The sequence below is a fragment of the Varanus komodoensis genome, unplaced genomic scaffold (genome assembly GCF_004798865.1).
Source record: "Varanus komodoensis strain SLA01 unplaced genomic scaffold, ASM479886v1 scaffold25, whole genome shotgun sequence".
Classification (NCBI taxonomy): Eukaryota; Metazoa; Chordata; class Lepidosauria; order Squamata; family Varanidae; genus Varanus; species Varanus komodoensis.
The window spans coordinates 12,810,352-12,836,915 of record NW_025335661.1 but is presented as its reverse complement, the minus strand read 5'-3'; the positions used below and the strand labels follow the sequence as shown (position 1 = coordinate 12,836,915).

The 26,564-nt window shown below is 41.7% G+C and overlaps 2 protein-coding genes across 5 annotated transcripts in view; one reads left to right on the top strand and one right to left on the bottom strand.

Moving 5' to 3' along the window:
* Positions 1–449, top strand: part of LOC123024797 (ceruloplasmin) — a 33,465-nt gene extending 33,016 nt beyond the window's left edge. The window contains exon 19 of the mRNA XM_044432955.1: positions 210–449. Within this exon, the coding sequence (XP_044288890.1) occupies positions 210–220 (11 nt within the window). The 3' untranslated portion in view covers positions 221–449. The remainder of the gene's footprint in view (positions 1–209) is intronic.
* On the bottom strand, positions 175–24,764 carry HPS3 (HPS3 biogenesis of lysosomal organelles complex 2 subunit 1). Of its 4 annotated transcripts, XM_044432956.1 has the most exons (17): positions 24,542–24,764; positions 21,369–21,863; positions 19,225–19,399; positions 17,717–17,805; positions 17,435–17,621; positions 15,793–15,874; positions 14,211–14,365; positions 13,892–14,000; positions 12,359–12,540; positions 10,376–10,556; positions 8,517–8,747; positions 7,132–7,317; positions 6,183–6,371; positions 4,300–4,407; positions 2,735–2,941; positions 1,525–1,615; positions 175–1,248 (listed from the first exon to the last, which is right to left on the bottom strand). In XM_044432956.1, exons 1-17 carry the CDS (start codon positions 24,762–24,764, stop codon positions 1,121–1,123), a joined length of 3,018 nt encoding a protein of 1,005 aa, XP_044288891.1. In that variant the 3' UTR covers positions 175–1,120. The 4 variants fall into 4 exon arrangements, 3 of the variants coding, with proteins under 3 accessions (XP_044288891.1, XP_044288892.1, XP_044288893.1); XM_044432957.1 differs by lacking the exon at positions 4,300–4,407; XR_006414990.1 differs by lacking the exon at positions 175–1,248 and having other exon boundaries at positions 2,735–2,837.
* Positions 24,765–26,564: the final 1,800 nt, after the last annotated feature.

Here is a 26,564-nt window from a genome sequence, read left to right as displayed (position 1 = left end):
ACCAAAAATTCAACAACCCATGGATTTCTGTTATATGTGAACCACACTAGTGTGTTAGATTTTCAGCCATCACAAAAATTTAGGTGTTAAATATTAGGATCAGCTCGTAATAATGTATTGCAATGATAGTACTTGTATTAACATGTGAATTAACTCAAATCAAACAATAATTTACAGTCCTACTTCAACTGTATTTTTATTATTTATAGAGGAGAAGTGAAGGTGATACAGAAGTTAAACTCCCATCACTGAATGGCTTTGGGGAAAAAACGATCATCTATTTCCAAGTGACATATTTTAATCCCTGGTGATCACAACAAAAAACAGAATTTCCAGACAAAAGGAATCTAGCTAAGTCACAGAAATAACTAGTCTTTTTGTCTTAATCATTTTACAGCTCTTCTGGTAAAGATTTTTTTTTAAAGAAATTAAACACAGATTAAACAACAGCATTTGTTGTCATTGGTACAGAAAGTCTGTAATAATACAGGGCCCCAGCTTATAAAACAGCTCCACCACCTGGTTGCAGTCAAGTTTTGAGGCAGAGGCCAACTGAAGAAATTTAGGTCTTGAAGAATAAGTGGGCTACAATAGACACTCTTTGCTTCGGCTTTGCAAAAGCGAATCCAAATTGTACAAGACGTTTTTCTCCCTTGTATTGCCAGATGCAGGGACAGTTAAATGTTTCTCTGGATGACTATCAGATAATTTATGTTTGGATTGATACTGAAACACCAGCACACAGTTTAAAAAAAATGTGATCTGTATCCACAGCAAGAGTATCCTTGGCATGTTTACCTAGTACAGCATTTGGTCCCCCTTCCTAAGAATGGTTTCCCTTGAGTTCACTTGCAACACAAGTATTTTAGCAACTGTAAGGTTGCCACAAGGCAATAAAAGTTGTAGATGTTCTGTACAAAGTTTTAGAGTTATCTTTAAAATGGACTCAGGCCGTATGCCATGAAACTCTACTCTTCCCATACACACGGGAATATGCTAGGAGAACAAAACCCCTAATGTTCCAAATTCATTGTTTTTTGATGAGGTTGGGTCCAATCATATGAACAATTCCTCTCCCAAATGGTGGGTTGTGAAGATGATGCATGGTTTCTGGGTGTGGTTAGGTCACTAGCCTCCTTCTGCTGCACTGAAGCAGGTGCGGGAGGAAAAAAGCAACGTTCCCATCTTCTGGTAAAACATTAACGAAGTCCCTCAGCTCCAGTTCCATGGCGATGACATTCAATGTTTCTGGGTAAAGAAGACACAGATACCATGTTTCGACCCATTGGAAACAATTCGTGCTACACTGAAATAAATGTAGCCCTCACGATGTTGCAGCATGACACAAACGTGTCTGCGTTGACCTCACAAAAGCACGGCACCTGCACCACACCCAGTACTTCTGGGTATTTCCCCAAAGCACACCTGGTCCTCTGCTGCGTCCATCCGTGCATGAGACAGCCTCTGAGTGGGCTGCAAAGCCTCTTGCCCATCTACAAAGCTTACAAAAGCACATTTCCTTACCTTGTAGGGATGACAGGAATACAGGATAGTTATATCCAGCATGTCTGGTTCTTTGGCAGAGCTCAGGAAGGAGTTTGTTCCACCACAGAGCCTAAGCCAGCCACAAAAGAAGACCCAAAGAGAACATCAGTGGTGCTTATAACTGAATTAATCCAACCTCTTTGCAGCTTAATGCAATCTTTAAACAGGCAACAAAGCACAGAGTTTGCGTGAGCCAAAATGTGTTTTATATTTGCAAAGTATAACTTGGCATGATCATTTTAAAACTTTGTAACAATTGAGTGATAATGGCTCCCTCTAGTGCTATTAAGAGGTCAGAGAAAAAACAACTCCACATGATTCAGTAACAACAGAACACAGAGCAATGAAGTCTGAGCCTGTGGAATGGACTTCTACATTATTAATACATGCACTTTATTTGCAGATTTTTGCTTTTTATACATAATTTATTTCTGCTATTCCTAGCATAGACAAGGGAAGATGCAGGATGCTAAAATGCATCCCCAACTCCATAGTAGGTCTCAGAAAGATTTCCCTAACACCTGATGCTTTAATGAAATGTTGAACCACCACCCCTACATTACTGACAATTGTCCATGCGGATGGAGGCTCAAGTCCAACAGGGACAAGAAGGCCAGTCTAAGATTTCACTGGGCTTTTCCATCCAAGCCCATTTTAGCATCCCAGTACGAACTCAAGATTTCATTCTTGCATGAGATGACTTCAGGATGACTAACATAATGTGTTGTAGGTGGAAAGACAATACCCATCAGTAACAATGCACCAGTCAGCAAGAATGGCACAGGTGCCATTTCAAAAGAGCAGAAAATTATTACTTATTAATTTTAAGTGAGATAAACCAAACACATGTCTAGGAACCCTCCCTGGGGAAAGCGAAAAAGACAAACAAACCAAAAACAACTAGTCTCCTAGGTACACCAGCATGTTCCTCAATGCATACACAAATGCCTATTTCATCTTTCCCCTTTCATGCAGTGTTCAATACATGCTTTAACTTTTCTTGGGTCTTTAAATATCAAACATATGCGGTACCAAATGCACATGGAACAAATATATGGAAAATAGCACACTAAACTGGGAAGCGATTTACCCAAACAAACAACTGTATGAATCCCTCTATAGCCTTTTGTTTATAGAGTCTTTTGTTTGTTAAAAAGAAAAGAGCAAAGTAAGGGTGATGAAAGCTCACCTGATGTTCATCTTTCAACTCATGCTGGGCATAGGGTATGACTGCTTCAGGGCACTTCTCCAAAAGTTTGTCAATGCTTCTCTCATGCTGTCCTAATCGTGTACTGCAAAGAATATGGATGCTCAGACCAAAAATAGTATCTTCCGAAAGCATTTCCAAGAATGGCAGGATAGAAGATATATTGAAGGATGGACCACATAAAAGAGACTGAATGGAAGAATGAGGGAAATAAAAATATTACAACTTCTTTCAACCAAATGGGAAAAAAACCCCCAGCCATATCATCTTGATGTGGACTTTCTAAACATACCCGCAATTATAAAAAGTATGGAGGTGATACAGTTCTCACTGTAGTTTTAAGTTTTCAGGCTTAAGAACTGCTTGGTGGGCCAAGTAAGTCACAAAATACTGAAACAAATGCTAGTTCCAATGTCTCTTGTTTATCTTAAGTCTAAAGTTGCTTTCGCTATTTACATATGGATTCCCTCTTTTGGTCTGCTCTACACAAAGTTGGATCATGCAGCAGTTAATTTTCCTCAAACAGACTAGTTTCCTTGACTGCATGTTGGGAGAGGCCCAGCCTGATATGAAGCATGCATACATGGAATCCAGTCCTGGAAATCCGTCCCAATGACCTTCTGATACCTCTGCTTAAGATTCCAAAGGAATCCATGGTCAGAAGACACTTTAGAAAGGCTTTGCACTACAGTTATCTGATAGACTGGAGTTGCTTCCTTTGAATGTATCAACTGCTCCTGGGGAAATCTCATTTCCTCTTTTATGCTACAGTGATCAAACAAACTGTACTGGACAGCAGTGTCTTCCATCTTGTCTGCCTGGTTGGCAGGGAAGATGAACACAGGATTTAACGAGCAGGTGTTTACTATTAGAGAAAAAAAAACAAGGCCTGCATTTCAGTACCTAGATTACAAATGTATTTGTGGGAATCTGCCAGCCCTCCCTGTAACCTTGCTTATCAGAAGATTGCTTAGCTACAGCTGTATTTGCTAGGGTGAGAAATTGCACTTTCTTTTGCTAGAGCTAGGTTTCAATGCATCATGGCATTAGGAGCAAAATGAGTACAACCAGGTGCTTGGGCGAACCACCTCTTTGCTCAGGCTTCCCTGACCATCTATTCCAGCTGATAAATTATCTCCCTCTGTACCCATTACAGAGGTTCTGCATTCAGACTACTGGAGAAGGAAAAGAGGTCTCCATCCCTCTTCAGCCAGTGCCTAGAAGCTTTTTTCACAGTCTAAACTTTTGTAGATTTATTTATAAGACTGATATAGGAAATGCCTTTCAACACTCATGTGTACCCCCGATGACTAAAAACAAGTACTAGCACAATTCATCTGCTCAATTTCTACTTGATGTAGATGGGAAACTGGCCTCTTGTGGTCAGTTAAACATCATGATAACCTCTGCCTTTTCCCACTCCAGATGAGAACGTCGGCATGTTTGCAAGCATGGAACAGCTCAAAATTAGTACATACATTCAATGAGATCAACTCACATTGCCAGAAAAAGAGGGAGGAAGGGATGACAATAATAAAAAGTCATACTTGTAATTTTGACAAGTCATCAGAATCAATGTGATCAGAAGGAGATGCTAATGACATCATGAATATAACCCAAGGAAAAATTAGTCCATAATGACAACAAGAATTTATCTGAAAAATACAAATTAAAAAGCAGTAAGAAAAGGCCATTTCCATTTAAATAGTTTTAGGTTGCATTCTCAAGTCCCACTCATTTACTGTAATGAAGCACTTATTAAACTGGTCATCCTTAGTAATTAAAAACATGACCCTCCTCCAAAGCACAAAAAAATGAACATCATAACCTAACAGCGCCCCACCTATGGAATGCGCTCCTCACAGAGGTCCGCCTGGCAACGTCGTTGTTTGTTTTTCGGCGCCAGGCCAAGACCTTTTTATTTAAATGATATTTTAATTGTTAATTGCTGTTTTTATTTATTGGTTTTAAACTATTGCCGAGATGCTCTGAATTTTTAATGTTATTCTATGTTGTTTATCTTCTTTGTAAGCCGCCCCGAGGTTTTCTGTGATGGGGGCGGCATAAAAATGCTATAAATAAATAAATAAATAAATAAATAACATTTTATACCTCATACATTAGATAGATTTCTGAAGAAATGCAAAACCTTTATAAATGAAGTCATTACTTTTGATAGTCAATTGTATAGCTGAAAATAGATGGATATTCTAACTTTAGGTTCTGCTGGTACCTTCCTTTAGTGCTCCTAAAGGTATCAACAGTCCCTTTGGACTGAATGTACTAATTTGTTCTGAAATGGTATAGAGCACTGGTGGTGAACCTATGGCACACATGCCGCAGCAGGCACACAGAGCCCTCTCTGTCGGCACACAAGCCAAGTCACCCCAGCATCACCCCAGCAGCTGAGCAACGGATAATAGTGCACACAGGGGCCACACGCATGCTCAGAAAGTAGTAGTGGCACCAGGCGATGATGTCACGAGCTGAGACTCATTAGCCACGACTCTCCCGAGCTTTTGCATGGCCAGTCAGTGCACTGCTTGGACTGGCTGTGAGGTGTTTTTTCTAAATTAAAAACTCAGTATTCAGGTTTTATTGCAGGGTGGGTTTTGAGTTACAGTTTGGGTACTCGGTCTCTAAAAGGTTCACCGTCACTGGTTTAGGGTTAGAAAAACGAGGTGTCTGGCATGATTTTGATGGTTGGAATGTGTTTAGAATGGGCAGAAACGATGAGTTGTGCAGGAAAAGCATCTGTGATTGTAAAGCACAAAAATTAGGAGCGAGCATGTTTTCAATCACAGCAGCATCTTAAGAATGTTTAAGGCAAAACTAAAAAAAAAATACAATTGTTCATCAAAATCTTTTAGAAAATAATCTTTTAAAATCTTTTTAAAAGAATTCAACGTAAATTAAAGTTGCAACTTAAGGGTGAAACTTTCTAAGTTACGTGCATCTTTTGTGGAGAAAGAGATGGGTGGATCTATGAGGAAAGAACACATCCTGGAAAATTAAAGGAAAATGTATTCCCACTAAGACCTGTTTTTGTTCGGCTGCACATGTTGGAAGGGATGGATAATGTCCTCAACCTGTAACATTTAGCCAAGTTGCAGAATTTGGTTTCCCTTGGCATAGAATTTGTGTTTCTATTTTGATGCACATCATAACCAAAGTTTATCTTTGCAAACCTTGCTTTTTAAAAATTATTTAGATATGTTAACCTTCAAATTTAAGACGGAAATGGGCTTAAGGATTGACTGAGCATCAACACAAAAAGGTTATGAAAGGCTGTTTTCATATGTTTCTATTTTTAGTATGCAGCTGCTTGCATGTTCATTTCGTTCATTCATTCATTCATTCATTCATTCATTCATTCATTCATTCATTCATTCTAGCTCCCTCCCACGCATCCACACACAGACAGATTTACCAGGTCCTCAGTGGTTTTTAGTGGCTTAGTATCAGGCATCTGTTTCCTGGACAGCCTCCAGATATACTGTGTAGCAAGTTTAAAATGAAGCTCCTGAACAACACCTTGCTGGCCACAAGCTACAAGGAGAGCTTCCCAGAAGTCCACTAAGAGCTGGGGAACAGTATCTTCATCTTTGGCACTCAGCATCTGCTTTTCAAAAAATTAAAGGGAAGGAACCACACATAAAATAACATTTAGCTGTTGAAAGCTGTTCATAGGACACTAGCCATCTGATATTCAACAGATCTCTTTCACAGACATAGCCCACATAACAGCCAAAACAATGAGATTTTCAGATAAGTTACACAGGGTGACATATCTAGACCTGTCAGTGTCCATTTACTGGGTGCTATACAGACCAAAAAAACTAGGCATGCTCAGGAGCTGGTTTACAAAATCTGCTTTTCAGTGTATGACATTCTGATGGATCAATTGTATGGATCACCTTAACATGTCTACCAGGTATGATATGTCTAGAAACTCCTCCCAATATTTCTTCCAGGTTATGATCAGAAAAAATGTTGTTGGTTATTAACTGTGATGACCTGTTCACATGCTAACTTCATCCATGAATTCATACCTAAGGATGGTTTGGTACCATTTACGTAGAGGAAAATAACAGTGTGAACTGACACAGGGGCTATTCTTCAATTCTAAGATAGTTTTCCCAACTGAGTGCAAAGAAAGATGTTTGGTAGCTATGCTTGCGTAGATAATAGTACTTTTGGTTATACTGTTTACCAGTTAAGAGTCGTTTAAGTAACTATATGAAAAGAACAACTCCAAACTTTTATTTGTTGCTTCTGTCCTTTAATTATGAAACCTAGAGACAGGAACAGTGCTACCTGAGAAGTTCTAAGTAAACTGTAAAGGGAGAAAAACCAGACAAAACTGCTAAGTTACTGACCTTGATAAAGGAGTCCGCTTCCTCAAACTCCATTTTATTGTTCTCATGTAAAGCTAATACTGAAGCCACGAGGAATCCAGGTCTCGTCTCACAGAGGTATACTGCAAGGGCAGTCGGAATAATCTGCCCTTTAATTTGCTGTCTTAGAAGTCTTGGCTCCGCAATAAAGCCACACGCAAGCATCATCTGTAGAAAAAGAAAGCTATACATGCAAAATCGCACACAAAAGCAGGGATAGAAGATGCTGGCTTCTACCCCACACTGTATTTTGAATGAGGGCTGGTTCCAGCTTGACTCTGTGAATTCAACACAGCCAAAGGCAAAAAGGCACATCCTATTTTTACAAGCCAGGGAAGATGCAACATTCCCGACTGCTTTCCCATGGAAAAGGCTATGGAGTGGCATGAGCCCCTGTACCTGCTTCTTCCTTTGTAGCAGCTGTTTTCACTAACAGGTTGTGCCATTATTATTATAATTATTACATGACCAGCAGCATTAATCATGGTTTAACCACTAGCTAGTTTACTTCCAGCTCCTCAACAACCCATTCGTTTGGGTTCTCTCATCACACCAGCAGTGTCCAACCAGAAGTTGTTTACAGCAAAAGACGTCTGCCCACTGTGTGTCCCTGCAAATTATTTAACCAGGATTTGCTGCTGTAACAAGGAAATTGGCTCAATGTGTGGGAACGGTGATATGGGGGTTTGGGGGACAGCAGAAGAAAAAAGGCCTGTATGCATTCTAAAAACCAATGCTGATACCTATCTTCTACAAAATTCTCAATTAACACCAACCTACCATTTCCTACTCCTTTCTCTTTGCCCAGTGTGAGTCATAGGAGGCTACCTGAATATCTGTCTACTCCAAACTCATGCCTAAAAGGCAGAACTATCCATTCAAGTGGAGAATGGAGCACTTCACAATCCACTCCTCTCTTCCCAAATGCCTACAAGCAGGCAGAGAGGAACCTGCCCTATACAGGGTCAGGATGCCGGTCTATCTAGTCCAGTATGGTTGACTGATCAGCAATGATGGGATGGTGGGATGTGGATTATCCTTCTGAGCCAACGTGCCATGGTTGGTTTACCATGAACAACTCATGAAGGACGACATGGTTTCTTGATGTGGGCTGTTTGTGGTTAACAAACCACAGTTTGTTAGCACTGCTGGGTTCAGGCAACATAATAACCCACATTTCAACACCAACCCACAGTTCAATCTATACTCAACTTTTTAATGTGAATTATTGTGCTGTCAGAACCCAGCCACTGTCTGAACAGGAAGCAAGATTCTTCCAAAAATTTCAGTTTGCTCTGTCCCAAACCTTCACACACCCCGCCTCCCGCCCCCACCAACAAACATGGTTGGGTACCAGCAGTCTTCACCTCAGCATAGTTGTCCAGTTCCTTTTTACATCCATCCTGATCTCCCATCTTCAGAAACATAGATGCCTTGCTTAGAGTTACTACAATGGATGGCACAGCTGTTTCCACCATCGTCAGATACTTGATTGCCAGCTTAGGACACAGGCTCCCGAGGCAAGGACTGCAAATGACATGTGGCAGTTGGTTTGGCTCTGCAAGGTGGACTATTTGGAGCACTTTAGCTGCCATTTCCTGGTAAAATGAAAAGAAGCTTATCATAAGTGCTGGCGATCCTTTCATTTCCAGTACAAAGCCTCTCTCTGTTCATGAATGCTCTGTGAAATTTCACCAAAATGCCTCAGCGGTACTAATGGTGGAGTACGCACTGCATTTCCTTAACAATTATGACTGGCTTCCCACGCTTGCTTTTTAGAAATGGTGTGATAATGCATCTATATAATGCAGCATTTTACATTATGTAGTTGTAATGTTCAGTTGCTTTTGATATTTTGCTTTTAATGTTTTAAATTGTCGTAACTTGCTTTGATAGCTTTTTAGCAAATAAAGGGGTATGCCATCCTTGTTAATAAATAAAATCGATCTGATTCAAATCCCATTTCAAAGGCATGACTAGGCAAAGCCATTCTTTGGCTCATTGGAGGATTGGATGGAAGCCCTTCAAACCTTTGAAGGCTCATGATTTGGGACATCTGCTTCAAATATGACTTCCCAGTGTACTTAATAGGGAGTTGTAGACAAGTCATCTTTTGGCCACAACTTGCAGTGTGCTACATTTTCACACTTTTAACACCATGTTGTATTGGTATTGCTTTTTCTACATATTCAAGATAATATAATTCTCTTTGAGTGCAATCTGGAAACTTGTAGACATCTGATCACCTACAGTAGGTTGGGAGATTGTGGCAGATTTTGGTGGGTGTACTTTTTACAGAGGGCACTTTGGAGGAGGAAAGCAATTAAACATTAAAGCTACATAATCTTTTGCTGACTTTTCCCTTCTCCACTTGCTGAAATTCCCCTTTTCCCCTCCTCTGGGAATCCTTTTCTGACCTTAGAGGATGGTCGATGTGGTTCTTGCCACACTGGTTATGAGGGGACAACTGAAAGGCATACTTGCAATTCTCCAGTGTTGCCTTCCAGGTTGGAACATTATTTCTGACCTTGGAAGTGGATCTCTGAGCCCCTGGGACACTTGCTCAGGCACCAAAGGACTGCTGTTTTAATTATCCATATAGAAGGGGAATATTATATCCCCATTTCATATATCGGGGAGGGGGCAGTTAAGAGGAAAGATCTTCACGCCAAAAGACTTGCCTAAGACTTCTCAATTCATGGCAGAGAGAAGCCTGAGCCAGTCTTACCACACCTATGCTAATCTAGGTTAAAAAGCCACCTCTTTTTCAAACAAAGAGCTTCTTATTTAGCTATTTCCCACTCTTAATGCCTTTTCTGACCCAATCTAAATATTAACACACTGCTTACCATAAAAGGAATATGAGCAATATCAAATTGAATATAAAATATAAATTCCCAAGAGTGATAGACAGAAGCTTCTTTTATATGGACTGTTCAAATGCTACTTTTGGACACTTTTCACACTCATAAAAGTAATTTATTTCACACATGGACACTTACATCCCCTCAAAAGGCTTACTGACTACACCCACAGGCAAAGACTGCCCTATTTTTAAGAGGTACATCTGCAAGTTGTTCCTCTGAACACTCCTGAATTTCCAATTCATTGTTTCCAATTCATTGCACACACAGAGAGACTATTGTTGAGAAAATGAAGCAACTGAACACAACATGCCAAGTAATTTTATATAAAGAAAGGGAGAAAAGAGCCTCCATTGTCTTACTTCATTCAGCTCCTCATCTATGTCTTCATAAAGGGAATTATGCAAGTAAAAGATAAGCCCCTTTTCAAACTTCTGTGTTTTATCTTCAAGTGTTGAACCCATTCGCTTCAGGACATCCGTTATGGAGAGACCAGACATCTTGTAGTAAGGCAGTGCCAGGTGGAAGTCTTTGGTGTCAAACCTAAAAATGCCAAGGTGAACCATACTATTGAAACCGCCACATGCTGGATCCAGCTATCCTAATGCTTTAGTAAGAAATGATCTATATATATTGATTTCTTATTATTGTGATACTGGGACTAAGGTCATGTTGGCCACAGGTCAGCTTTACATAGCAATAGCACACACTGCCTAGAAAGCTTCAGCAATCAGCTGCCTAGAAATAAAAATAAATAAAAGCCTGATAGTAAACACAGGTCCTTACAAGAATTGTTTATCCATTCCTTTGGATTAACACTGGAGCCAACACTACATTAAACATAGTCCACTTGATTTGTTTGTGTGTATCTTTAAGCTTTCAAGAACTGAAGCCATGAAAATCCTTTTCTTTTTAAGATTTAACCAATAGTCACTTTACCAGAGATAGTAACAAACTGAATCCACCCTTCCTTCTCTTACCACTGCTCATCCCACAACTCAAAACACTGAAAACAAGCAGACAAAAATTTCTGCATTAAGAAGAAAAGCAAGGAAGATGGAGGAGAATGGCAGGAATAAAGCAAGTTCCCTGTTACCAGCATGGAGATCCTTAAATAGTGCTTACATTCTTCTCACATGTAGTCAAAGACCTCTTCGACAAAAGGTGTGGGCAACTGAGAGTAGAGGATTTAACTGCTGCTTGACCCGCATCCTTGGAAGCCAGTCTGGTATGCTGCTTAAAAGTGCCAGATTAAGGCTCAAGAGAGCTGTGTTCTAGATTCCCGCTCAATCAGTGATTTGGGCCATCCACTCTCATCCTAACGTTCCTCACAGGGCTATTGTTTGTGAGATTAAGACTGAGAGAAGGAGAACCTTATAAACTGCCTTGGGTTCCTTGGAGAAGAAAAGACGTGTGAGGTAAATGCAATGTGATGATAATATATAAGTCTGAAACATTAAAATCACATGTACATTTTAAGTGGGACAGAGGACAAGGGGCTCCATATGCAGACTTGCCAGATGATACTAAGGGTGAATGGACAGAATCCAACTGGGCACTTACGCAGCCAATTCCCTTGCAATCTCTCCACCACTTGCACAATGTCAATTTAACACTGCCAGGGCAACCCAAAACAAGCAGAAATGCTGTTTTCTGGAAGGATGGCAGTCAGCAGGAGACCTCCACCAACTTGCCTCCTTCTGGAAGTTAGCATTCTTACTTGTTTCTGGGCTTCCTCTAAGAAGCTCTAAATCTCCCTTGTGTGGGTGGTGGGTCCTACTTGTGGAACAGAATTAGCATGATCTATCACTTACAGAAGATAATCAGCAGGGAAGCAAGTGCTCTGTTCAATTCTACCCAGTGGTCCCTTCCCCCACCCCATGTCTAGGACCTTTTATTTATGCTCTTAATTGAGTTATACCCAAAGTTTCCAACAAGAAAATGGTGCTCAAGGTGGTAGGGACCAAGCTTTCCCCAATCAATTTGCAGGTGGAACTACAAGTCCCGTTATCCTCAGCCAGGGCTGCCACTGATGGCTGGGGATAATAAGAGTTGTAGCCCAACACAACTGCACAGCAACAGGATAGGGAAGTCTGGTATACACTTTAGGCTCCAGCTGCCCTTCTTTATCCTATTTCTTCCAGCAGAACTAGAGACAGAGGGAAGGCTCTGAAACTATTAGCCAAAGACTGGCTTGCTGGGTGATTGTGCTTAGAGATGGCTATTCCAGAGGACTCTTGTCTCTGGCAGACTCGTTCTTTCTTTTGCTTATGTCTCCACTTGTAGTTTAAAGAGAAGAAAAATAGAGTCAGAACAGTCGGTATCTTTGCACAAAAAATCCAAACCTGCTGTAACAGTCGCCTAGGAGAGCACAGCTTTCCCGAAATGCTGCTAGGAGGTCCTCCTTCTCTTCTGATTCTTTCAGATCAGGGTCCATTAAGGCTGTTCTGACTAATAAGTGAGCTTCGCTTAGAAGGTGGATGCAACTCTCCGTTTTAATATTTTCATAAGCCTTGCTGTATTCTACCTAGGGTCCAAATAAGACACACCATCACAGAAGGAAAGCTGCATTTATTCAATTAATACAATTAGCCTTCCTCAGCTTGGCACTCTCCTAATATGCCCATACTCCCATCACTCCCAGCCTCCATGGTCAATGGCCATGTTTGTACTTCCCCAGAGATCACTGCACTGAAACAATCTTTTTCCATCAAATCCATGAAAGTCACATTGATTGGTTCTATTGGTTCAGTGCAATATCTGGTTACACTGCTGAGCTTAAAGCAGAAGCGCCACTTTTCTCCTCCGTAAGGCTATTCTGGGATGTACCTACTAAGGATTGTCCTTTTCAGCAGAGCAAGTGCCGCCGCCTTTGTTCTGGACCTTCAGACTGGAAGGATGGCCAATCTAGATCTCAAACACCACCATTCTGGCACCCCCACTTTCTACATGCAAAAGCAGGCAAAGCAGCACTGCTGTTACAGCCATCAGAGAACACCAGCAAGCGTTTTACTAAGCTTTGCAGACGGAAAATGGCCAGATAAATTCTGCCCTGGGATTTCTGGTGACTGCCCTAATCCTCCAAGCAGGGGTGGAGAATCTCAAGCTTAGGGCCCCAATCCAGTCTGCATGAGGTTCCTTAGTTCTGTGGTTTTCAACATTTCCACAGTTGGGGACCAGCGAAAACCACTTCAGGGATCACTGAGGCAGAAACAAAAAGCACCATACACATAACACAGTATTCTGTGTATTAATTTTCAAACACAATACTGAAAAAGAAAGAGAAAATTTCTCCCAAACAAGAAACTGAGCAAGAAAAAATGCCAACAAAAGAACAAAATACTGAAATTTCCCAGCCAACTCCCACCAAGCTGTCTCTCCCCTCCCTCCCAACCTCCCAGCGGCACTGGCACACCTCCCTCAAATGTGATGAGGAGGTGGTGGAGCACAGCCAGCCCCCCGCTGGTCCTCAGTGAATGGGATGTGCCCCCCCCCCACCAAGCAGGAAATCTCCTCCGGGCGGGTGCTGATCTGTGGACCAGTGGTTGAAAACCACTGCCTTAGATGATTGTATCTCCTTCCCCTGTCCCCACACTCTTTCCTCTAATTAGATCATTTCCAAACTGCTTTTGTGCAGCTTCCCCCACCCAGCTTCTCAAAGGCTGAAATGCCACTCCTAGGTTCTTGCAGGAAGAGCTTTGTGCACATATATACTGGTGTATTTTTACCCCAACCTTAAGGAGAAGGAAGGCTGAACTCTCTTCCTTGCAGTGTTACTTCCAGTTTAAGCATTGCTCAGTGATGTAACACACAGCTGCACCAGATAAGCATGTTGTCCATTACTGCAGTAAATCAGTGAAACAAAAGCAGAGCTATACCATTTCTCGATAGAGCTGGAGAGTTGAAGCTGTGTTGATGATGTATAGATTCCAGCTAGGGTTAGCTTCTGAAGGAACCTTGGGCTTGATGCTGTCAGCCTTTCGGGAACTGAAAGAAGGGGATGTACACATATGAGCATGCTTAAACCACAATTACTGCTTGGGTATTTTCAGTTCTTTGCACGTCTTCTATACAAGTGAAAGGTTGAGAACACATCCCCATGACAAAACTCCTGCTGCCTCGTTCCATCCTCTCTCCACCCAGCCTGGATGTGCCATGAACCTGCCTTTTCTACAGTGGAGGAATGTTGGCACTTACAGAAGTCTTCTGGAAGGCTTTTTTCTCTCTGTAGTATCTTCTGTATCTGCTTTTGTCAAAATTATGATACGGTTCTTGAAGTGGGAGATCGCCTTCAGTCCTATAAAAAGCTGAATTCTCAAGGCACAGACATCCAGCGAAACAGGAGGACAAGCCTGTGAAGAAACCCCTAGTTTATCTTGGTGAGCTGATTAAATCTTGATTAAGCACTTGTTTGTAGCCAGTGTGCAACTGGTTTCCAGTAGAAGCAGGCAACCTAGTACCCTGTAGGAGCCCAGGCCAGCATGGTTAATGGGAGCTGCAATCTAAAACATCTGAAAGCTACCATGTTGTCTACCTCTAGCAGAGAATGTCTTCCTAAATTGTCAGCCACCCTTTGGACTACCAATTATCCAACCAACAGGCAATGTAAGCTCCAGAATAATTCCCTGTCACGCATGTGTCTACTGGACTGGGGCTTATCACTGCAATGCACAGCAAGAACTGGATTCTAAAGCAACTGAATTCACACAGGTCTGCTCATGCATGACTAGCACAGACATGTTCTAGGTGTCCCCGCAATCAAGGAGAGAGAGTAAAATGTGAATTGCCAATGCATGTAAGTTAGGATTGTTGCTAGTGTGGTAATCAGTGGTGTAATGAAACCAGGACTCAGCACTGGTGCCTTTTTATTAACAGGGGTGCTCACATCTTCTTAGCATTCCCTGTTTGAGCTTAGCTGCAGTCCTCATACTTGCATCAGGGAAATGAATCTTCCCAGCAATAGTGTACTGCTTCTTGTTGTCGTGTAAATACTTGTGGCTGGCTTGGTCTTGACCAGGCAATTATGATCCATTAACTTTATAAAAGACCTGCTCCTATCAGATAAAAACTTCTAGAATTGGTTTTCTGATATGGATCAACTCAGCATCCTGCAATGCTGGATGCTTCTCAAAAACATATCTCTGGGGACTACCATGATGAGCACCTGCATTTCAAACATACCACAGCTCTACTGGTAGTGGCTTGTGCCAACTTAGTCGTTTGCAGGCTGTGATCACCACTACAATTGCTGGTGAAGTGCTATGCTGCTTCACATAAGCACGTGCCCAAGACACCTATGGAGCAAGTAAGAAGCAGAGCAAGGGATGCAGTTTCATATTCCCAGCGAGATCATATTCCAAAGGGTCAACCTGTGAGGAGCAAATGGACCACAAACCACATACGTGAAACACAGACACTAACCAGCTAGAGTCTATGTTCAGGCAATATTTGTCTACTGCAAAGCTGTTGAACCCCTTTCGGGCTGAGAGCTGCATGCCATTTTGGAGAAAGTTTTAGGGGCTACACATCCTTGTTGGGCAGGATCAAAAATTGCCTTCAGATACTGTGCCTATGTCTGGACAGTATAAGCCACCACAGCCAAATGGAAGTATATAGCACTGTATGCTGAGTTTCAGATTTACTAGTCAGATCCCCCAGCTGCTACGGCACAGAAGAAAGCAACAACTGCATGTGGACAGTTGGAGGCAAGCCATTTGTCATTGCAATTGCAGAGAAAATCTCAGACTAGGAGGCTCATTTCAAGGTCAAATTAGTGCACCTTCAGCGTTGTATCAATATAAGGATCTTCATCACGAGCTGCTGCTGCACTGCATCTTACTGTGAAGCACTGCAAGTTGTTGCTAAGAGAGGAAAAGACAAGAGCAATTCAATAGCTTAGTATAAACTTTATGACCAGGGTTCTGTGCAAACCAACACTGTGAAATGCAAGTGCTCTTAAAAACCCTCAATGCCTACCTATCTTAGCCATAGCTGGTAAGCAAAGCTGGCCTAGCTGTGGTCCTTTTAGCAATGCCACTACAGCCAGGAAAAGCAGCTCTCCCAGCTGAGACTGGCAAACCTCATATACTCCAATTCCTAAGAGGATGCTGGTAAATTAGAACCTGAGGTGGGACAAGGACATCCATGCTGTGGTCAACCACACTGTGTTGCCACCATGTACAATTTCATTAATTTGTCCCCTGTCTTTCCACCAAGAAATGATGCTTGAGGTGATTAAGTATCCTAGGAACATATTTTATTTTATTCTAAATAAAAACTTGGTTAAAACTTTAACAAAACAAATGCATTAAACACAGAATTAAAATAGCATCCAATTCAAGATACTTACATGCCAAAAGTCAGTTTACATAAAAATATCTTTGCCTGCTAGGGGAAGGACCTACCTAACCTAGCCTCCCTCAGCAGGGCACTCCAGACCCTGGGAGAAGCCTCTTTCACATCAACACCAAACCTATTTCTGAAGGTTGTAGTACTGAGAGAAGGTCCCCTAAAGGTCTTGGAATTGGGCAGTCTTGTATGGGTGAAGAATTATTTCGATATCCTAGTCCCAAGCTGTATTGAGATTTTATAGGTCATAACTGGCATTTTGAATTCAAGGCATTCTGCACTGAATTCCAAGTATTCGAACATCTCTCTTTGGACGAATCACCATCTGCATGTAGAACTCTTAAGTATAGTTCTAAACACACCCACAAAATGAGTCATGCAATGCAGAGGGTGATGCACAAGAACAGGGAGTTTAATTCAGAGAGCATTCAATATGCGAATAAATGTTTTCCTAGCTTTCACTTTCCTTTCCAAAAGAAGATCCCTTTGTCTCTTCCTTGCACTGTACTATAACTTTGATGGTGTTTAAAGAATCCTCCTTCAGGTACAGAGAAACTGGCACTAAAGGTAGCTTTCCAGAACAACTCTTAAAAACTGGCTAGTCATGCTCATTCTCCTGGAGGGCAGCTTTGCAAATACCTTGGACCAACAGAAACACAAACAAATGGGTCCTAGATCAAACCAAGCAGCACATTTCCCGGAAGCAAAAATGAAGAAACTGAAGCTGTCATACTTTTGGCACATCATCAGAAAGCAAGACTCAGTGAAGAACACAATCATGCTAAGGTAGAAAAAGAAGAAAAAGACCAAATATGAGATGGTTTGGCTCCATAAAGGAAACCATGGCATGGAATTTACAAGAGCTCAGCAGGGCTGTGAAGGACAGGACTTTTTTTTTTGGTGGTCGGGGGAGCATTCATTCATAGGGTCACCAGAAGTTGGAGATAACTAACAACAAGCCATTCTCAAGCCTCTGGCACATTCCCCTGAAGATGGCTTGTACTGTCGGCAGGTCCTTTTAATCCTTAAGAAGAGACAACGGAGAAAACAAACCAGGGATATAAAGGGCATACCTTGTGATGACATGTAGAAATTGAGGAGTAAGTACTGCCTGCTGGGATTTCTCTGAATACTGGTATGTAGAAATCAGCTCTACTAAGTTACCACCAACTTTATATAGGTATCCAATGTGAGGCAGGGAGAAAAAGCAGAACAGACTCATGAGCTCTCGCTTCGTTGAATCTCCTTGGTCAGATTTCCCTGGATGGAAAAAGAATATACCATGACCTAGGAATGAAGGCTGGAATCCTAAATGTGTGCAGTGTCAGAACTCAACTGTACATTAGTAAACATACCTGTTTCATACATGGGTAGCAGCTGAAGAGAGTGCAGTTTGGCATCTTCAGCAGAGAAGAGGAATGTGGACATATCTAGGGCAAACCGTCTAGAAAGAAACATAGTAAGTGAAACTACACTCATCCAACACACAGGTCTCCATCCAGGGTAGCATGTCACAAAATAAAAGGGAGAAATAGTGCTTCAACATTTCTTATCCCGCTCCTCCATGTTGCATTTGAAGCTGATTGTGAAACTTTCAAAAGGTGTGTCAGAATCAGCTTCTAATGCATTCAGGGGTGGGTGCGGGAATAAATGCATACTTCATGAAGAGGCTCACTGGACCAACTTTTTAAGTTACACTGATGAAATCCACTGCACTGATATTCCACAGTGGGTTCAATGGTCACAGTAAAAATGGCCTCTGATAGCTGAAGTACAGAACTCATAAAACCAGCCTTTCCCTACTTGGTGGCTGTCAAATGTTTTGGACTACAGCTCTCAGCATTCCTGACTATTGGTTATAATAACGAGGGCTGACAGGGAGTGAGGTCCAAAATATCTGGAGAGTACCATGTTGAGGAATGCTGCAGTAGGTTTTTCCACAGCCCTGGCCATTTACTTGCATGGAAGTCAGGTCCATGGTATGTGCAACTCCTATGAAGTCAAAGGTGTCCACATTTGTTATTCCATAACAAATAAACTAAAACTAATTGTTGTAAGCCACCCCGAGGCTTTGGCGAATGGGGTGGCATAAAAATGTTTTAATAAATAAATAAACAAATAAATAAATTCCTCCTTTCATTTCCCAAATTGCTCATGGTCGGCAGAGCAAGCAGAACAAAATACTGGAACAGACACTGTGATCAACCTTGTCGTACCATCTCCTTCAATAACCTGTTTAGAAGCATGGAGTGAATATACTACTGCTGCTTAGACAGGCTATTAAGGGGATGGGCTAGCCAGGTATAATAGTGAAACATGGCTTAGCACAATGTGAAAAAGCTGCAGCAAGCGCATCAGGTTTGTCTTATATCCCTTCTCCTAATTCCCTTTGCAGAGAAACATTAAAGGCTCTTGCTAAATACGATATATCCAAATCGACCAACTGTGATTAACATCCACTCCTCTCAGTTTTTCAAAACAAGTCAATGTCAAATCATGGTTTATGAAGTTAGCCTGTTTGAATTAATCATAGTTTCCAGTTCCAAAAAAACAGGAAGCTGCAATAAAGTAGAAGCAGAAGTGTAAGCTTTTGAACTGTTTCTCAGAGCCAGATGGGTGGAGGAGAAGTATAGAGTCCACATCATGCAACACCTTGTTCATGTAACACCTAAGCCACAGGTATGCTTATTTCCAAAGGTAGCCAGCTATGGCTTCATCTAAAGAGGAATGGCTATTTAGCACATGTACTACCAGAGAGGGTAAAGTCTAGGTAAAAGCAAATCTTTAAAATGTAGTAAAATATAGTTAAACCAATAGCCTTAAATGAGATTTATATTGTATTTCCAATAAAAGTATATATTACCTGTACAGGACATATTGCATTTGGAAATTTGAATCTTCATTGATTAAGCCTGTGGACTCCAGAGTAACTGCTATTCCACACTGCTTACTTTGGTCCCCAAGGAGCTCCACAGGTTGTTGACAAATAACGAAGTCCTCTGACTCAAGGGGAGCTGAATCCTCTTCAGGTTTTACACCTTTAATAAAAATAGAGTGTCAGATTTACCAACTGGCAAAAAATTACAAAGTAATGCAATGCTTAGTCTTCTGTAGTGCAATATTTCAATTAATGTTAATATTAAAATGATCTGTGGGACTATCATAACATCTTAAACTTTTCCTTATATTTCACTAGTCATTTTTAAAGGGATACTGGAATTTTTCATGCAGTTAAAGCAAAACTGCACTGACCAAGAAAATTAGAAAATACTGTCTAATAATGGCCTCATTTGCATATCTGTCCCCCAGAACCCTGAGTGTCCACTGGAGTCAACAGAATTTTCTTCTTCTTCTTAGTTTAATTGGCAATTTTAAAGGGGACTGTAGATGAGGAAGAGAGAGAGCGAGGGGTTAACCCCCCCCCCATATTTCCCTGTGTGGCATGACAATTAAGCTTAGAAGGATCTTTTTCTATCAGTTTGAGATAACCTTGGGAATGGTTTAAATTAACTGAACTTAGTTTGAGATTATTTGGATGATAAATTAATTGGCTGGCTTTGACTACCATGAAAATTAAATCCTAGTAATTATTTGTACATTATAAATGTCATGCAGGTTTATGTCCTATGGGCCTGGGCCATTACAATTTTAAATGCCTGGCAGCATCCCTGCTGTGATTGAACCAATGTGCTAGTTTAAGTAGGTTGATTCCTTGCAGGAGCAACCTGGTTTTCAAGGCTGGTTTGCTGGGGGAGGCACAAGCCAGACTTCTGGGTTCAGGCATTACCATAAATGATACTGGAGCAGCCAAGCAGAAGCAATTAAGCTGCATGCTGGCCTGTTGAGTGAAAACCTAATGTTGTAAAACAACCTGGGATTCCATGATGTATAAACCAAGTTAGTATGGAGAAAATCTTCAAGCCTGTGAACATAATCAGAAATAGCACTACCATGAAATTGACATAAATTTAACCATGTTTATTTGCAAGTCTTCAAATTTCAATTTTTAAATTCAACTTTGGTGCAAAGTTTTAGATCATATTTATTCTATAAATTTACTGTGTGTATTTTCTGAAATTGCTAATTCTAACAACATTCCTACAAATGGGTAAGAATTTCCCACTTCCCAAGATTTAGTTTGTTTAAAAATGAAACCAGCATCAAGTTGTGCTGAAGACAAACTTGTGCTGAGGGGACTATTTCAGGTAAGTGCAGGGCTATATCTTATGGGAGGGGGAGGAAGAGGTTAAAAAATGCAAAAAATGAGACATTGGCCATGATTGCAGAAAATTCTATACCATAGCACTACAGAATTCTGCTAATTGTTCACAAGCAAGCATGCTAGTGCACCAATGTTTGCACTGTAGGCAGACACAGACCAGACTTGCCACTCACCTAGGAAGTCACGATCTACAAACTCTGGCTTAAAAGCCAATTAAAACTTTCCAGTTTTTAATTCTGGCTTAAGAGATAAGCCAGAAATCCAGATCCAGCTGCAGCCCTAAAGGTTTTGCACTCTATTAAGTGACTTTTAACTGCTCCTACTTGAAGGTGGAGATCAACAGGATGGACCAGACAACATGCACCACTATGCTTGCGTGTGAATGGTAAGCCGTGACTTTGAAGAATTCTGGTTTAGTGATTTGCATAAATGTAACCATTAGGCTAGAAATGTGAGCAGAAGTAAAGTGTGAACAGAAGGAAAACAGCTGCTTGCACTTGTTCAAGAGTGTATGAAGTACAGCAACAGATAAATCTGAGGCAGTGTTCATCCTCCAGTACATCAATTTTTTAGCAATTTCTCTTTCCTGCTGCACAGCATTTCAGCAAGCGCTGGAAGAGATGTGGACAGACAGGTTTGTATCATTATAACAGCAACTCTTTAAGTTCTTTAGAAAAGGACTGAAACCAACATTTTATCAACTTAATGTTTTGCTACCTCCGTCTCCAAGCCATGGGCCAAAGACCATGTAGCTTTAATCCAAAGATGTTCGATGTCATACTAACCTTCGTTAACCAACTGTTCAGGCACTATGGACTCATAGGTTTGCCTCCTACTATTAGCAGCCGCCTTCTCACTGGTTTCCAGCTTGAAGATTAGGACTTCCAGTTCAAATGTTATCGCTACATATCCAGCACAAAATGCAATTTCTGCTGGGGTGAAGTTCTTTATATGCATGATTAAGGATAGTTCAAAATCCAGCAGAGTCACAGTGCGACTCACAGCCACCTTCTTCAAGCAGAACAAGATCAATTTATTCTTGCAGCCAACAAGGAGGTCCCCCGTTAAAGGGCAACATGAGAAACATAAAGGGGGGTCTGAAAGAGGTAATTCTATAATGGACATCTGGTCTTTAGATGCTTCAGTATAGGCTGCTTCCAGGTTATGTCCCACCATCCGCACACACACACGTGAGCTCCCTGTTGACATGCATTGCCAGTTTACGTACACACGCAAGAAGAGGGCCTTGTTTTTCTCTTCAATAGTGGCCACATAGTCTCCTGAAAAGTAAGAACACATTTTGAAAACACAGGACAAACTGTGGATCAGAGAGTTTTATGTCAGGTGCGATCTGGGCTACCTGGGGTTCCAGTTTGGCTGTTTTCCCCAGACAGCAATGCCCACTTCCCCTCTCAGCTTCCTTATTCGAAAACACTGAAATGCAGTGCCTTTCCTGAACCTTAGTTAGAGGCACTAGTTGTAAACCACCCAGAGAGAGTTCCAGCTATTGAGCAGTATAGAATAATAATAGTCTCAAGCTAAATTATGTTAGTATTTTGGACATACTAACCAAGAAACTTCTCTGAAACTAAATTAGGCTCATGGGCCAAAGAAAGTTCAAACACATACAAGGAGAGATCGTTCTATAGTAAAACAGTAATTTTGTTGCAATGATGTGTACTTCTTGAATAAGTTGGAAATTCTATTGGAGGCACATGTGAAATAAGCAACAGTGCCACAGCAGTTTATGCTCTTAGCTTATCAGTTATTAGAACATTTTAAAGCTCTGTTTACCACATGGAGATCATGTGCACAACAAAGGTCTCTATGTTTTAGAGATCTTGTTATAGTTTAATTTTTTAAACTGCTTTAGATATTTCAAGCAAGCATCAGCCACAACACAATTTCTTCATTCATTATAGATTCAGCAATACAGAATCTCTTTTAGTTGGAGGAATACATTTTAGAGAAGTACTTGAGGGTGCATTCTAGTTGTGCATGGGACTGAAAAGGTACCTGACTATCACTAAAAGGTATAAGATGGTATCTGCCAGTTACAGGTATTTTATTTTAAAAATTTGTATTAAAAGAGAATTACTTTAAAAAAAATCTGTGATCCAATTAATTAAGTGCTAGTCATTCTTGTCAATCAGAAGCTTATAATCCTATGTCCTACAACTCCATGCTGGCTGGGGAATGTTGCAGTTGTGGGCCTTTGTATCTAAATATGTACAGGATTGTGCTCTAAGGGTGTGATTTAGTATCCTCTATCCAAGGGACATCTCTGAACACAGAGGTTTAGTGCATCCAACATAGCAAATGGGTTGGAGTGGCTGCACACCTCACTCCTTGCGTGGCCATTTTGGGTATCTAGATTAAGTGCCGAGGAGGAGAGAAGGAACCTGGGCCACCAACTGGATACAGCATAAGCTGTTGGCTCTAGTCTCCTCCCATGCACACCCTTTAGCCCTTTCCAAGGCCAAATTCCAATGTTAGAGAGGGAGCTGGTATGATTTTTTCCCCTGTGCCTGCTGCACGAGGGCTGGGCCTCTGTGTTTGACGTCCCAGCTCAGAGCGCACAGGACCCTGGAGGTGGGACTCCAAACCATCCTATTCCCCCCCACCCCACAATGTCAGGAAGCCATAGGACTGCACCCTAAGCGACTGAACAATTTGTTGACCAAAAATGCAACTTGATTGCACAGCAGAATCCTACACGTATTTACTCCTGACCTTGGGACTACAGCCTCAACTATCTTTCCCTTCTTACAATCCCAACAAACATATTTATTCAGAGGCCCTACTACACTTAACAGGCTTTACTGCTGACCCTATTTACAATCCAGACCTTCAACATCTGAATCCAGACTGAGTTCTTAAGCACAATTTCAAACTCTTTGTTAGTGTTTGAGAACATCCCTATGAGAACCTATGAGAACATCCCCCAAAAATGCTTTTTAAGATCTCCATATCTCTTTACCAGACAAAATATCAAAGCAAGATTGAGGAAGGAAGGCAGAGATGCAAAACATTTAATTTGGCGATCAAGTCAGTGCCTGATGTTCAGACTTCAAAATTAGGTCAGGTGATGGTTACAGGTAGGTCTTGCACGCTCCTCCTTGGATTGCTAGGAGCAAGAAAAGGGAACACTACAGACCCCTCATTTTGGAAAATGTGACACTGAGCTGCTGTTAGTGTCTTCTGTTCTGGCCAAAGCAGATGGGCTCCTTTTACCACAGCGGGAATTATAAAGAAAAATAGGCATAGTTACTATTCAGAGTAAATTCCTGCATGCTTAAGTGCATTTACTCCAGGGAAAATGCACTTTCAGGTTGAATTCCCTGAGGCAGTTACTAGACATTTGAATGGGCTAGAGCTTAGGAGAGCTAAGCCTATCATGCATACCCTGAGACAGTTTGATTATTCTAGTGTTTGGCCGTGTCATGCCTATCTGGAGCCTAGAGGAGTCATGCCTATCCTGAATGCCCTGAGAAAGCTGATAGGTATCTCTATTATGTCAGGATCCTGGGGAGTCAGGCATAACACAGGGCAGCGGACAGCCTTCTCTTTGGAAGCGGTGATTCACATGCAAATTCTTTAAAGAAAAGGAAGCAGTGATCCTTGAGAGACCAGGGTTCAAATGAAGCTCAAGGAGAGAATTTACCTTGCACAGCTATTGTGAGCATAAGATGGCGTACATGTGTGCATGCCTGTGACTGAGAGAACCATTCATGCAACTTTAACTCATCTTTGCCCAACCTGCTGCCTGCCTGGGAGTCTACTACTCCCAGCAAGCACAGCTGGCTGGGGATACTGGAAATTGTAGTCCCCGTACATCAGGAGAACGCCAGGTTGTGGAAGGCTATTTCACCCACAAGGAAAAGGAGAGAACAACGGTGCAACGAACCAACTGCAGGGCTCCGGATTCAACGGTCGCCGGAGCCCGGATCGCACTCACCCACTTCTCCGTACGCCATGCGCAGCACCCGGCCCAGGGTATTGAAAGAGCCGAGCGGCTCGCAGAGTTCCGGGCGGCCGGCGGCAAACGCCTCCACCTTGCAGGCGCCCGGGACGCAGGCCACCAGGAGGGCATCCCTCCCGCAGCAGAAGAGCGCGGGCTCCTGGCCAGTGGGCACCACCTGCTGGGAGCCGAACGGGTGCAGATTGTACAGCTGCACCATGATCGCCGCGGGGCTCGCCGGCAACACCCCCCTCGGGTCCTCCAGCCACGGCTGCTGCCGCTTCCGCAGCGGGCACCGCCCCACGTCGGTCAGCTGGAAGGAGGCGTCAGCGGCGCCCCGGATCGCAGCCAGGGCTTCCCACAAGGGCAGCATCTCAGCTGCTGCGGCCCTGTGGGAAGTGCATTTGTAGCAGGGACCATGCTTGCTTCTGGGAATAGGCCCCGCTTAGTCCAACTTAGTGGCGGTGGGAAATCACTCTGCATATGCCCATTGACGCACGTAGTCCTGTGATCTTTAGAAAGATTGTGCTCCCGGTCTTTAGCAAGTGAATCTCTGCGGATGGTATTCAGTGGTAGTCCTACCTTAGTCCGGCTCATTTCAGTCGGTCTCCTGTACTTGAAACTAACTCTGGATAACCCAGTAAGTTCAATGAGGTAACCGAGGTTTCTTGGGATTAAGGATTCTTGAATTCAGTGGATCATGCTGCTTGGTAATACTGCCCACTAGAGAGAAAGTCCACTGAATTCGATGGGGCTTGAGGCTGAGTAAACTGTACAGGATTGTGTTTAGTGTCCACACAGAAAAGAAGCTGCCCCCAGGGCTCACAGCCTCACTCATTTTTATTTTTTATTTTGAAAGCAAAACTACTGTAATAAACAGAGCAAGCACAAATGGACAATGTTTCCAAGGGAGTTCGATACAGAGCCAACCTGTACAATCAGCCCCTGGAAACTATCCATCAACACTCCATAAAAATGTAACCGAAAAGAAATACTAAATGTATACAACAAATCCTCCAATCACTTCAGATCCACCGCAGCTTTCCCTATCTTTTTTAAACACCTTAGATCCACTTATTGTGCTACACATTCCTTTAATAATCTTCTAAACACTGTACTCCACCAGTTTTCTGCTTTACGGTTTCTCTAATATTTTGTATGCATTTACTTTATATTTCGTTTATACTGCATTTTACATATTTCTTATATAAACTGCTTATGGCACAAACTTATTCCACTGATGGTAAGTGCATCTAATGCAGGATCAGAAGATTAGGGAGGCAATCTTTTCCTCCTAGGCTGGATTTTTGTTAGATCAAAAATGTTGCTGTTTAGAACAGGGAGGGAAAGAGGCTCGGAGAAGCCCCAGGATGGCTTGAATTCTGGCCTCTTTGGTTTTCTCCCTTTCCCATCTATGAAAATTAATTTCCCACACTCCTCTTCAAAGCCTGCAGCATTCTATGGCCCTTAAGATGCTGTCTAGGATTGTTTCCTCTGAGAATTTGTGTTATCAAGCAAAACATAAATAGTTCAAATAAATAAACTTCAAGCAAAGGGATCATCCCTTCCTTGCAATCCTTGTAATCTTTTTCTCTGATTTTTAAAATGCCAAATAAGGACTCTTTCAATAATAGTAATCCTTAAGTATTTAAATTATTCTAATTGTTTGTAAACTGTTCTATAATGATGCTCATAAGAAATTTGACCAGCACCTGTTCAAAGGGACTGCCTCTGTCCTTCCAGGATTATTTCAAAGAAAGAATTTACAAATGATCACTTTACATTCAAGAAACACCGAAACCTTCCAATATACCTTGTTTCCAGCTCCTAAAAAATGATGATAGAGAGAGAGATCAACAGAATGCAGTAGATTTTTAAAAATTAAAATACACTTCAAGTATCATTTCATTACATGTATAAATATCTTCCAATTTTCAGATTAAATATTATGGTGCATGCTCAATGGCATCAACTATGTCTGCAGTCTAATACATGCTTCCCAAGGATTTAATCCTGAGCA

Bases quoted from the DNA above. Each gene is read 5' to 3' on its own strand.
- HPS3 (XM_044432956.1), bottom strand. From the start codon at position 24,764: ATGGTGCAGCTGTACAATCTGCACCCGTTCGGCTCCCAGCAGGTGGTG. The intron at 14,366-15,792 runs GTGCACTAATTT...GTTTCTTCACAG, and splicing joins ATATTGATACAACGCTGAAG to GCTTGTCCTCCTGTTTCGCT. The intron at 1,616-2,734 runs GTGAGCTTTCAT...TGGCTGGCTTAG, and splicing joins AGTTGAAAGATGAACATCAG to GCTCTGTGGTGGAACAAACT.